Source organism: Serinus canaria, chromosome 1 (genome assembly GCF_022539315.1).
Source record: "Serinus canaria isolate serCan28SL12 chromosome 1, serCan2020, whole genome shotgun sequence".
Lineage (NCBI taxonomy): Eukaryota > Metazoa > Chordata > Aves > Passeriformes > Fringillidae > Serinus > Serinus canaria.
Genome location: NC_066313.1, coordinates 65,453,790 through 65,466,411, shown reverse-complemented (window position 1 = coordinate 65,466,411; position 12,622 = coordinate 65,453,790). Strand labels below are relative to the sequence as shown.

At 41.7% G+C, this 12,622-nt stretch overlaps 3 protein-coding genes across 3 annotated transcripts in view; 2 read left to right on the top strand and 1 right to left on the bottom strand.

Moving 5' to 3' along the window:
- UCHL3 (ubiquitin C-terminal hydrolase L3) overlaps positions 1-450 on the bottom strand; it is a 41,134-nt gene extending 40,684 nt beyond the window's left edge. Inside the window, exons 1-2 of the mRNA XM_030234252.2 lie at positions 299-450; positions 48-59 (exon numbers count right to left, since the gene is read on the bottom strand). Of these exons, the coding sequence (XP_030090112.1) occupies positions 48-59; positions 299-340 (54 nt within the window). The 5' untranslated portion in view covers positions 341-450. The remainder of the gene's footprint in view (positions 1-47; positions 60-298) is intronic.
- Positions 451-4,670: 4,220 nt separating this feature from the next.
- COMMD6 (COMM domain containing 6) lies at positions 4,671-12,153 on the top strand. Its single transcript, XM_030234859.2, has 7 exons — positions 4,671-4,745; positions 4,947-5,005; positions 5,466-5,531; positions 5,710-5,786; positions 6,995-7,163; positions 8,261-8,413; positions 9,417-12,153. The coding sequence occupies exons 1-7, from the start codon at positions 4,697-4,699 to the stop codon at positions 9,465-9,467; spliced, it is 624 nt and encodes a 207-aa protein (XP_030090719.2). The 5' UTR covers positions 4,671-4,696; the 3' UTR covers positions 9,468-12,153.
- The window catches only part of TBC1D4 (TBC1 domain family member 4), a 110,535-nt gene continuing 107,339 nt past the window's right edge, over positions 9,427-12,622 (top strand). Inside the window, exon 1 of the mRNA XM_018908718.3 lies at positions 9,427-9,556. Coding sequence (XP_018764263.1) covers positions 9,491-9,556 — 66 coding nt within the window. The 5' untranslated portion in view covers positions 9,427-9,490. The remainder of the gene's footprint in view (positions 9,557-12,622) is intronic.

Below are 12,622 nucleotides of genomic sequence, written 5' to 3'. Positions count from 1 at the left end.
CCCAAAGCTGCAGAGACTAAAGGCTACCTCAAATAAAAGCTTCTTACCTGATTCGTGACCTGCAAAGAAAGCAGAAAACAGAAGGCAGTTAAGACTCAGTCGGATCCACGGAATAAGACCTTCCTCCAACCCTACCACCACCAGCCACCCCTTCAGAGGCGATGCAGCCCGGCGGGGCCCGGAGCCCTCTGCCCTCTCCCCTCCGCCATCCTCCCGCCAACCCCACAGCAGGCAGGCTGTCGGGCGGGCAGCCCCCCGCGCACACGGCAGCGCCCCACTGCCCAGACCGGGCACTCACGTCGGGGTTGGCCTCCAGGGGCAGCCAGCGATGGGGCTCCATGGCAGCGGCGGCGGATCCCGGTGCGGAGCTGGGCGGACCCTCTCAGCGCGGCTCTGACAGCGCCTCACGGTTCCGCCGCGCCTCAGCCCTGACCTGGGGCCGCGTCACCGCGCCGCGCCTCGCAGGGGGGGCGGGCGAAGGAAGAAACACCCGCCCGGCGCCCGCCCGCACCGCCGCGCCGCTACGCACAGATGGCCAGGACGGCGCGCCCGGCAGTGGCCGCCGTCCCCCCCCCCGGAGTGCTCCGGGCAGCGAGGCCCGGGAGATTCCCCCCTCCCCGCCCTCTTGGCTCCCCCGGTAATGGACTCTCCCAGCGGGGCAACGGGTGGTTCCTCTCCCGCGCCGCCGCCGGGGCCTGCGGGGCGCGCCGCAGCCGCCGGGGGGCGCGGCCGTTCGGGGTCGGGGCACGGCAGGGGCTGGAGCCGGGCACGGAGGAGCCGCGGGAGCGCCCGCCGAGCGCCCCAACAGCCCGGCCCCTCCGGAGCGGCCTCCAGCAGCTAAACCGAACCGAGGCGGGGAGGCATGGGCGGCGTTTAGCGTAATACGCTCGCGGGGGACGGGGCAGGCCGCGGGGCGAGGCGGGACAAAGGGAGCCAGAGGAGCAGTGGCATTAAATTACCCCCATCCACATAATCACGGAATATTTGAGTTGGAAGGGACCCACAGGGATCATGGAATCCAGCTCCCAGCCGTGCACAGGACGTCCCCACGGGTCACACCATGAGCCTGAGAGGATTGTCCAGACGCTTCTTGAACTCTGCCAGGCTGGTGCTGTGACCACGTCCCTGGGGAGCCTCTTCCAGTGCCCCAACACCTCCTGGATTAAGAAACTTTTTCTGTTATCCAACCTAAACCTCCCCGGACAACTTCAGGCCATTCCCTCAGGTCCTAGCACTGATTGCCAGAGAGAAAAGATCAGTGCCTGACCCCCGGCTTCATCTTGCCTGAGAAGACTTCAGTGTAGCAGCAAGAACTTGGGTGGTGAGGTCCCCATTTGTCTTGCTGAAAATTACTGCAAGATGTGTTAAACATGATTGAAAACATTTATCTTCTATAGCTACATATCCCATCATACTTCCCATCTCAGGACCACTAAACATGGCATTTCTTGGCCTTTTGGCTAAGATGAAGCACAATCTAATATTCCCATCTCAGGACCACTAAACATGGCATTTCTTGGCCTTTTGGCTAAGATGAAGCACAATCTAATACATATGTAGCATATACAGTGTGATTACATTTTATATATGTACACATACCAGATTTACTGTTAGGCCTTCTTTCAAGTTATTTCAGAAAGGCTAAAAATAAAGGAACACAGCATGGCTTGGTGTGGGCACACCTCCAGTACTGTGTCCATTCTGGAATCCACAGTGCAGGAGGAACATTGAGGTGCTGGAGCTAATCCAGAGAAGGGCAACAAAGCTGGTGAAGGGTCTGGAGAGCACATCCTGTGAGGCACAGCTGAGGGAGCTGGGGCTCCTTAACATGGAAAAAAAGGAGGTTCGGGGGGGAGGACTTTATTACTCTCTACAACTATTGGGAAAGAGATTGTAGACAGGTTGGGGTCAGTCTCTTTTCCACAGATAGGCAGACAAGCCAAAATCCATTCATATTTCACCAACTTCTGTTTCAAATTAAAAAATTTAATGCATATGTATTTGCCAATGAAAATAAACAAAAAATATTTAAAATTTCAGCAAATGATTTTGTAATTACCTAACCACCAAGATGTTAAACTTCAGCTCCCATCTCCACATGTTGGAGATAGAAAGTAAGAAAGTACCATAATGAATACTAGTCATAGTACTAAGGGCACTGCTGAGAGACTTAATGAAATTGTAATATAAAATAATATGTTAAGTTCTCTAGATAACAAAGTATGTATTAGAGTTTGGTAAGTTAAGAACAAAGAGATTGTTAAGTCCTCAGCATCAGAGACAGATCTCAGGGATGCATACATTGCCAGTATTTTGACAACCATGAGGTCGTAAAAACAGACTACTCAAAATTATTTGCACACTTAATTAGATACTTTAGAAGGGAGAGGCCAAGATCAGATAGGTCATAAATGTATAAAGCTCATAAAAACACACCATGTTCCATAATGATTAGTCTTTTTCTGAAATATATTACGGATTCTGATGTCTGAAAGATAGGCTGGAAATAAATCCCCACAGACCGATGTCTAATAGAGGAGGTATTTGTTTGTTGCAGCGCTGGTGGTGAGGGGGATTTCTCCATCTAACTCACCCACCTTTGTCAAGTGCTGTGGTGTATTTATACAGTAAGAGTTGCTTAGTGTCACTATGTTACTAGAACATCATCACATACACTCCAGAACTAATTTACATGGTATGATCTCATGGTAATTAGATTGTTCTTTTGCACTATGCTTGTGTCTCCCCAATTCGGGCATCAGGAGTCTTTGATGAAGGCTTCCAAGGTCTTCTTCGCATCTGAACTTTCCAGCTTTGTCTTTGGAGCATGCACAGTTATGGTATTCCTTGGTCTGTCTGGTCTGAACCGGCCTAAATTCTTTGTTTTGTGGCTAATTGGCTTTGTACTAGCCAATTTTTCATAAATGCTCTACTTACCAATCTCTAAAGCTACCCACTTGGCGAGTTTTTTCTTCTTTTTTTGCCTATTCAGCATCAAGCAACTAGTTAATCATATACTAGCATTACATTGCAAAAAAAAGTTATGATTGAGGTTATATAGATATATAAAAAGTCATTATTTAGGTTATATAGCTATATCAGGTCATATAGATATATCAGATTATATTGATGTACAAAAGCCATGATTTAGGTTATATTGATATTTCATAACTCAAGCTATATAAGCACCTTGTAACTTAGATCAAAATTATAAAGGCATCAATTCTTTCATTAACACTGAAAATACATAGATTTAGCACTACTGTGGGACGAGTTATGTTTTACTACTGTCATAGCCTCAGAATAGATCTACTGAGATTACAGCATTATTCTCTCTGTATATATTAAAAAGGCTAAAAGTGAATGTAAAACTGATACTAGAGAAGTGTAAAAATATTATTTTTACAAGTGAAACTGCTGAAGGGTCAGTGTTGCTTTAGTACTCCAGCCAGAGTTCAAACTTAATTAATATCAGTATGAAAAGCTTATTGAACACAGATCTGTTTGTAGTTTTACAAAAGGTGGTTCTTTCCCCTAAAGCTGAAGTTTACCTACACAAGTCACCCCAAAACCACACAGTTTATTTGAGGGCTGATTCCAGAGTCCACCTGTACAAAGCATGGTCCTTCAGTACCAAGTTACCCTGTGTGGAACACACACACAGAACAGGCATCAACTCCCCTGCGAAGACAGGCTGAGGTAGCTGGAGCTGTTCAGCCCGGAGAGCAAAAGGTGGTGTGGAAACCTCATGGCAGCCTTCCAGTGTCTGAAGGGGACATACATGGAAGCTGGAGAGGGACTCTTCGTCAGGAAATGTAGTGAGAGGGTGAGGGGGAATGGGTGCGTAAACTGAAAGTGGGAAATTTAGGTTAGATATTAGGAAGAAATTCTTTACTGCAAAGGAGGTGGGGTGTCACTTGTACTCCGGGGTCGGGGCAGGAACAGACGAGAGTCAGGATCGTAGCAAAGGCGAAAAGACTTTATTCAAAAGAACCGCGCGGTTTATATAGAGTGGTACGATAGATTCTATTCTATTGGCTAACTAACAGAAACATCTTTCTCACGCACTGTCTTTGAGAGGAACAGAAAAATAAAGTAGAAAAACAGCACTTGCAAATTGTTTATAGTCAACAGGTTATCACATCGTTCCAGCTCCCTCAAATTTCTCACAAGCTGCTTGTGAGAAACGCTTGTCGTTTCTCTCTCCCTGTCCCATGGCATCCACAATGGGGCACTGGAATGCGTTGCCCAGAGAGGTTGTGGAAGCGTGAAATGCTCGAGATCAGGTTGGATGGGACAACCTGATCTAGTGGGAGCTGTGGGATTGGGGTGGATGATTTCTAGGGCCGCTTCCAACCCCTTAACATTCCATGGTTCGGTGATTTGCGTGCCTGCGCCTTTGACAAGGAGCACGAAGAAAATCCTGTCAGCAAACCACTCTCGGCGAACAACTTCTTGCGTCAAACCGAGCGTGCCTCGCTCCGGAGCAGAGGCAGTTCGGCCCTTCCCCACCCTCCCGCATCCCGCTCCGTGGGGGTGGGAGCAGCAGCAGCGCGGCGAGAGGAGCGCGTCCTCCCCGCGCCGCAGCCAATCAGCGCGGCGCCGCTGCCGCTGCCTCGCTCTGGGGGCGCTGGGAGCCAATCGGCACGGCGAGCGCTGTGTGGCGGAAGCCGGGGCTCGGCGGGCGCGCGGTGCCATGGCCGCCGGCTCCGCGGGCGCGCTCGCGAGGGCGCTGCTGGCGCTGGGTGAGGGCGGCGGGGAGCTGGGGTGGGGAGTCGGGGGCTCGGGCAGCCGAGGCTTTCTTCAGGCACGTGTAGGTTAAAATTGATCGAGTTCAGTGAAGGTAAATGCATGCGTGATGGCCTAGGCGTTCTTCAGGGAAAGACTGGATGTATTACTGTAACATTTTATTTAGGTATTTGCTTCTGATCGCTTCTGTTTTTCAGATGGTGGTGGTGCAGCAGATAAAATTCGTTTAATACCTCAAGACTTTTTTGCAGAGCTGGTAAGTAGGGTGGTAAATGGGATGGGGAAGGGCTTCTAGCACTCCAGGAAGCCTTTTTATTTAAACTCTTTTAGGTTTTGTGGGATGCAAAGGGAACCTTATGTATGTGGTACCTTGATTTGACTCGTCAAACAGATCAGTCCTGCTCAGAGCAATGGGTTTGATTTAAATTCATGTTTTTATCACAGGAGACTTCTAAACATGCTCTATCAAGACAACTGGTCTAAAAAAACCATTTGGTTTGTTTACTGTAGTGTGTGCTTGAACAGTTAATATGAAACTGGTGTGTTAATTAGTGAGGTAGAAACTAAAGTCTTGATTGGGTTCATTTTCTTTCCTTGGCTTTGGTGGAATTTTAAAATCAGTAATTTCAATTATTTCAATCTTTACTCTGCACTCTTCACTGTTTTTGTCTATTTCTGTATCAACAATGTCTTTAAACATGTTTTTTTTTTCACAGTGTGAACAAATAATTCAACATCTGAACCATAAGATCCCAGGTATAAATACAGCTGAATTGTGTCAGGTAAGTTGGCACACCAGCCCTTGTGAGCAAGAATAGTAGCTGTATCTGCTGTTAGGGATAGAATTCCCAATTTGATGTGGAGTTTCTTGTATGTGTTTCTTGTTGGTTTGTATATACGAAGATGCTTTTACTAATATATGATTTATTATTTGTAATTATTTTAACCTTCTGTTTTTAGAGAATTCAAGCATCGGGGGTTGACATTAATATTGGTGACCTGGCAAAAGTAGCTAACACTCTTTCATTTCTATTTAGGTAAGCACAAAATAATTTACTTTACACCGTGTCTTTTTTCCTTCCATCACAACTTTATGGTGGTGTTGAAAAGTTATATCAAATGTCAATATAAAACGAAGAACACCTGGACTTAGATTGTGTTATTAAAAGCGTAGTTACTTAATATATAGTATCATTTTTTGTAATTAAAAAATAAAAAGAGGAAATGGTTCTGAGATGCTGTCTGCATGCTCTAGACCTAGTGGCAAGATAGAGGAAGTTAAGCTCACTTCTAAAGCTAAGTCAGCTGGGCCTTTGCCTGGAAAAAGTGTGGTTTAACAACTTCTTGTTTCTTGGAGATCAGAAATCAGCATTGGTGCCTTTTTGAAGGATACAGAGCTTATAATATTGCATTCTGCCATAGTTGAGTTTTTAGGTAGTATTTTTAGTTAATACATTTTTCTATTTTTAGAAAGATAAAATTTTCAAGATCTTGCTTGTTCTTTTAATATCTATTAGCTAAAAATATTATGTAACATTAATACAATTCAGGAAAATATACCAGTAGAAATTTAAAATACTACTTTTCCAACTATAAAATAGAACATCTGAAGTTATATTCAACCATGCTACTTGGAGGACCAGCTCACTTTCTCTTGTATTAAGGCCTCTTTAAGAGGAGTAAAGCTGCATGAGCAAACACAGAGTAGGTGTTTCCGCAGAGGAAATCAAGAGGCAATTTTCCTTTAGACTTGTTGCCTTTTCAGTTGAAGGGTTCATGGCATCATTTGACTCCTGTTAGTGCCCCTAATACAGTGACCTAGAAGTTACTTTTGGTAGCACTTCAATGCCACCAAAGTAACGGAGTGTTTAATTAAATGAGTTCTTTCTAAAATAATGATACTGTTTAGCTGCTTTACACACACACCTCACTGACTTCAGCCTTCTTCTACTTGCTATGGCACTTAGAGGCTGTGATTATTTTTGGCTTGATGTTGGATGTTTTGCAAGCCTAGCAAAGCTAGGCCTCTGCATATTAAGGCATATTAAGGTCATGTTGTTTTTTGCACATGGATACAGCGTATCAGTGACGTTCTGGGGAAAAAAAGTAATCACAGGCTGCTGAATTGTTTTAAAGTGCCCGTAAGGTAGAAATAAAAGCTGTCTGTTTGGGGTGAAATGAGGAATTGTATTAAATTGGTGGAGAATGAAGTTGATGCAGTGGTCTCTGGATGTATCTGTTATAGCACAGCAGCCAGAAACAACCTCTCTACAGAAGAACTCGTCACCTCCTTGGGCAGCAGCGTCAACACTCTGCCAAAACACGCAGTTCAGGTCATTCGGCACGTGTGGAATGAGCAGGGCAAAGCCATTGCTGTATCAGAAGATGCAAGAACTACAGCCACAGTGGGGCAGGTAACTAATGGACAAAGTGCAGCTGAGCTAATGCTGAACGTTTTGGAAATGTCAGTGTCTCACTGTGTGTGTTGTATTGTGTTGTCAGGCAGGCAGAGGTAGATAGGCTGCTGAAAGCTTTTCTGCTACCTGTGTGCACATTTACGTGTTGTCAAATACCTACTCAGATAAAGCAGCATGTACAATAAAGGTTGTCTGCATGCTGAACAGTTTTATAATATTGTTGTTTGGATGATAAAGTCACATTTTCTACCTTTTTAAAAATTCATGTTTTGTAGTGCTCTTAGGGAAGATGAATGGCAGTCACTCTGGCAGACTATTGTATTAGCTCATTATGTAAATCTGTTTTAAGTGTAAATTGTTCTTTAAAGTTGTTAACACTAGCACTTAACTGCTTATTTTTTGTCCCCCTTAAATTCAAATATTATTTTTAAAGATACTTTCTTTCAGTTTCCAGCATTCCCTTTTTGCTTGAAAAAGTAGCAATTCGTTTACATTTTAAGATTTTTTTTTTTCTGACAGCAGTTTAAAAGAGTGTAGAATTAGGAAAGGAGAATCTTTTTGAGGCATGATGTAAACTTCTAAAGGCTCTTCTTCACAAAAGGCTAAAAAATGATAGCTTACTTGTCTGAAATGTACTTTGATTTATCTAAACTGTAGTTAAGAAATGCCATAATTTTTCTCTCCTATTGCTATTCTGAATTATTTGGTTTAGACTTAGAGACTTCTGATTTAGAAACTTCTAAAAAAAGAAAACATGACAAAAACCTGCTTTCCTTATATACGGGCTGGGTGAACTCTGTGGCTTAAACTCTTCTTACTAGAATTTTAAGAAGAGTGTACTTGCCTGTGATTGTACTTGGATAAGGAAAACAGATAAAGTGAATTAACTTATTAAATTACTTATTTATTCACCATTAAAGGGAAGGGCAGATGATTTGTAGTCACAATAATACCTGAATGTTTATGTTTGTTTTCCATTTGGATAAGATCTCTAGATGTCCTGTGTTGTCTGTGAACTATCCCTCCAAGTGAATAGCAATAGGGGGGTACATCTCTGTCTGTGACACTTTTTCCAACGATTTTCATCTTTGTAGTTTGTAGATATGAAATGGAAGCTGGGAGTTGCGATGAGCTCTGACACCTGCAGGTCTCTGAAGTACCCCTATGTCACAGTGACACTAACAGTGGCAGACCCTTCAGGACAAATAACAGACAAATCTTTTGAAATGACGATCCCACAGTTCAAGGTCTGTCCTGAGTGCTATTTCAATGTTCAGTCTCCTAAAAACAACAGTGCCATTGTTGGGAGGGTCAGCTGTATACCGGTGCATATGTTTGTGCTGCCTGTTTACTAGTACATGCAAACAGAAAGTATTGAATAACTATTTAAAACACAGAATGCTTACTTCATAGTATTTAGTTCTACCTCACTTTGCTGAAAATGTTAATTTAATAGTAATTGATCATTTCTCTAACAAATAAACTAACAACCAAAGACATGAAATCTTTCAGAGCTTGCCAGTTGTCATTCTGCCATATTAAAAGTTCATAGAGTGTTTTTGATCTACGGAACTGTCCCCCAGCCTCAAAATCTAAAACTTGGCTTAAGCCTAACAGTTGCTAATGGTTAGGAATGGAGATTAGTCTGCTTTATCACCACTGACTCTTAATTGCTGTGTCTCCATCTATGAATTTATGTAACTTTAGTTTTGCATAAACTTGGCCCTTGTATTGTCATTTCTGTTTAAAGGGTCAATACATCACCTAGAATATCATACAAACGTAAATAGATCCTTGGAATTTGATTGGCAGAAATTTGAGAAGGATATTCTTAATTTTTGGGTGTTGTGAAACATATTTATTCTAGTTGAAGCCTATTTAATAATTTGTTGTTCAGCTACTTCAGGAAATGAATGCTACATTTGAGAAGTCTGGATTATTTTAGCTGGGAATAGAAACATTCATGTGAGAGGTTTTTTATTTTATTTTTTATGTCATGGGAGCTACTTTTTATTTTTTCTTTTGTAGCATCTTTTCCTATTAATAGGCAAGCCAATGCTAATAAGGCATCACCTTTGTAAGTTTCATAGTTAATGTGTTCAAATGCCAACCAGCCCACAGAAAGAAAAGCAGATATTTTCAGTTCAAGCTGTACATTGAAAGTGAGAAATATGGGCAGTATTTTTTGTCTAACTGCAGTTTGAGCTTTTCTTCAAGCAACTGAAATTTGTCCCAATTCTTGCTTTTTAGAACTTCTTCGGACAGTTCAAGGAAATGGCATCTGTTCTTGAAACAGTTTGAAGGGAACTTTTATTTCCAGTGACATGTTGGAGGAAGATCAAGTAAACTTTCCATTCTGCATAGGGAATAAAGTGCCATTGTTCAGCAAGGTATGTATCCTTGTCTTCTAGACAGGATTTGGTCAGCATCACCCTTGCATTGCTGTGAAGATTTCTTCGCTTTTGATTACTTGAAGTCAACTCTGCAGTGTTTGTGGAAATGTGTCCAGCTTTGCTCATCCTAGTAGACAAAAGATCAGGATGTGTATGGAGAAGCATCTCTGTAGACTTCCTAATAGCCCTGTAAAAAACTATACACTAAATTCTGTAGTGCATAAAGACACCTGAAAATGTTGACTGGGAAGATACTGAGAGAAGTGTGAATCCCCTGCTAATATTTTTATTTGTAAAATTAGGATGAGCTTGGACTCAACACAGTAGTATTACATATAAGGAGAATAAGAAGTTACAAGCATACAGCTACTCTTCCAGAATAGCATTGTTGGGTAGTTGATTGCAGCTATTTGCAGATCTGGCTTCCAGTCTTTTAATAACTGGAGACTGTACTTGTCCTAACAGCTTGTTGATTTCAAATATTTATTTCCCACCACCTAGGCTTATAAAGACTGAATTAAGTTTTTTCAGAAACCCAAAATTCTCTGAAATGAAGCCCAGAGGCTAGTTTTACATAAAGGTAGAAAGGAAAATTAACTCAAAAGTATTTTAATGGGGTTTTGTTTTTTCATTTCATCCATTGTTAATCTGTGGCATTCTGCTTGATGTTTTGGTCTGCTGTCTTCTTTCTAATTAAATTAAAATATTGATTTAGTTACCTCACTTCAACCTCTGAAATAGAAAAGTCAAGAGAAAACTTGAAAATTCAGTCTGGAGAGGTAGCCAAGCACATCAGAGAAAGGACCACACTAAAAGATTTCTTTGCATGTTGCATTGTAACAGGCAGCCACTGGACTGTGTTCTGCATGTTGCCCTAAGAAGGTGACCTAACCAACAAAACTTTGACTTTGATATTGAAGAATGGGGGCATTTCTAAAGGGGAGTGATCAATCCAGTGTGCTTGCATGCTCGCCTCTTAATTTTTTTTCCTTGAATATTCCGTAAAACAAACCACACTGCAAATATTGTGGGATGTAATGAAAGCAATACTGTTGCATCTCCAGATGTGCTGGTGGTGTAGTAGAACAAGTAAATCTGAAGAGAGAAATTCACACTAATAAGCAGATTGAAGTTTCTGCTTCAACTTCAGGCTGGCAGGGACTCAATACCAGCTTTGCTGGGACAGATCCTCAAATGATTTCAGGCGCACTTAAAATGTGAACTCTACCTTTCTGTCAAATCTGTTTAGTAAATTAACATTTTTTAAGAGCTGGATGAAAGTTGTTGATACAGGTTATGCCTGCCTTTTTGTGCTAAGAAAATAAACTGCAGCACATTGTGCATGCTGCATATGCTACAATCCTTTCAGGAATGCCCCTATTTTAGGCATTATGCATGATGCGTAAAAACAGTACTTGGAATTGATTAGAAGCCCAAATAAGTGAAATAGTATTGGCTTTGACAAGAGTTTTTGGCCATGACCATGGATCTGGATAATACTTTTTTTATGCTGGTTGAAGTCTGAGGTGTTTGCCTTGTGGCTGGGGAGAGCAGATTGGTATTTTCTGGGACCCTCCTTGTGTAGTGTCACAAAATGCTCTTGGGAGCACACTTCCCGTTTGCCTCTTCCTTTGTCTCTCTGCAGGGGCTCAGGGCTGAAGGACAGAGCAAACAAATGTGTATGGAAAAGTGATGTGAGCAGCTGATTTCTTTTGTTGTTTTTTACTTTGCAGAAGTTGGAGTGTAAGGCTGCTGTATAATGGAAAACATTGTCATGCTTTGACCTAGTGAATTGTTTTACATCAGTGCAAGAGTTCCAGAAAAAAATAAGGTTTTCTTTTTTTTTTTAGTAAAGCTGTAGCCTTACAAATAACTTCCTCTGTGTTCTAATGCACATAAATTCTTCATATAGCTGGAAATACTTGTGCCTTCATTGGAACTGCATGGAGAAGAAGATTTAATTAATCGTTTCTTAACAGTTCAGTAGATGTTGGAAGGTAGTGAGGAAACACCCAGTTAGCATTTTTGCTTGCTCCATCTGCAAGAGGAGAAAGTTGTCAGCCTTTGTAAAGACTTTTATTTTGTCAAGTCAGATATTCTAGAAGTATTGATGAATATTTTTTTAAATGTCCCTGAATTTCAGCATGTTGTAGTTCTGGCTGGAAGATGCTTGGACTTGTATACTATACTAATTTACTGTCTTGAGAACTTTCAGAGGAGTTACGATTTAAAGTTGGCTGTGTACTCAGACTTTTGAAATGTGTCCTGATCACTATCAGCAGGAGCTCCTCTATTGAGTAATGGAAGAATTAAGTTTTTATTAATTAATTTTATTCAAAGGAAACCAAACAAAAAACTTAAGTTTTAAGGGTAGCAATACTAATATGTCCAAACAAGCTACTGATTTGTTTGTCTATATGTGCAGAAACCAGATCTTTTCAAAGAAAATCAGGAGTCCTTATGTGTTCCTAATTCTAATTGTTCATTAATAGAAAATGAAATAAAAGAAATTGTATAACATGAATATTTTTCTAAGTCCACAGTGATTAAACATGTAGGTAATAAAGACAAAGCCGGTCTGTGTTTTGTTTTAAGCCTACTGCATGGAAGTCTGTCTTGTAAATACTGCAATAAGTAAAGTTCAGGACTAGACAATGACTAAACTTCTTTCCTTATTAAATTAGGGTGGAGATCAGACATATGCAGTCTTTCTCTGTGATGGGGTACCAAGGAGTTAATGGGTAACTGCAGGCTGCAAGGACTCTGTATCAATTACTGAAAGCTAGACAAAATGTTGTATTGAACTAGGAAAAGACAGAGGACATGTGAGATAAATGAAATTTTTCAGGAAATCACATTCAAGTGATTTTCTTTCCTTAACTGCATTTAGGAGACAAGTAAACATTTTATGTTTTTCAACATTTGCCTAGAACAGAGCAGGAGGAAGGAAGGGGGGGTGGGGTCTTGCACAGTCAACAAATTCAGGGGAGGGAATAATGAAGGAATGTCCTAGCCATGACTGTTGTCTTTGTTACATGACTTTTTTTTCCCCACACAGTTCAA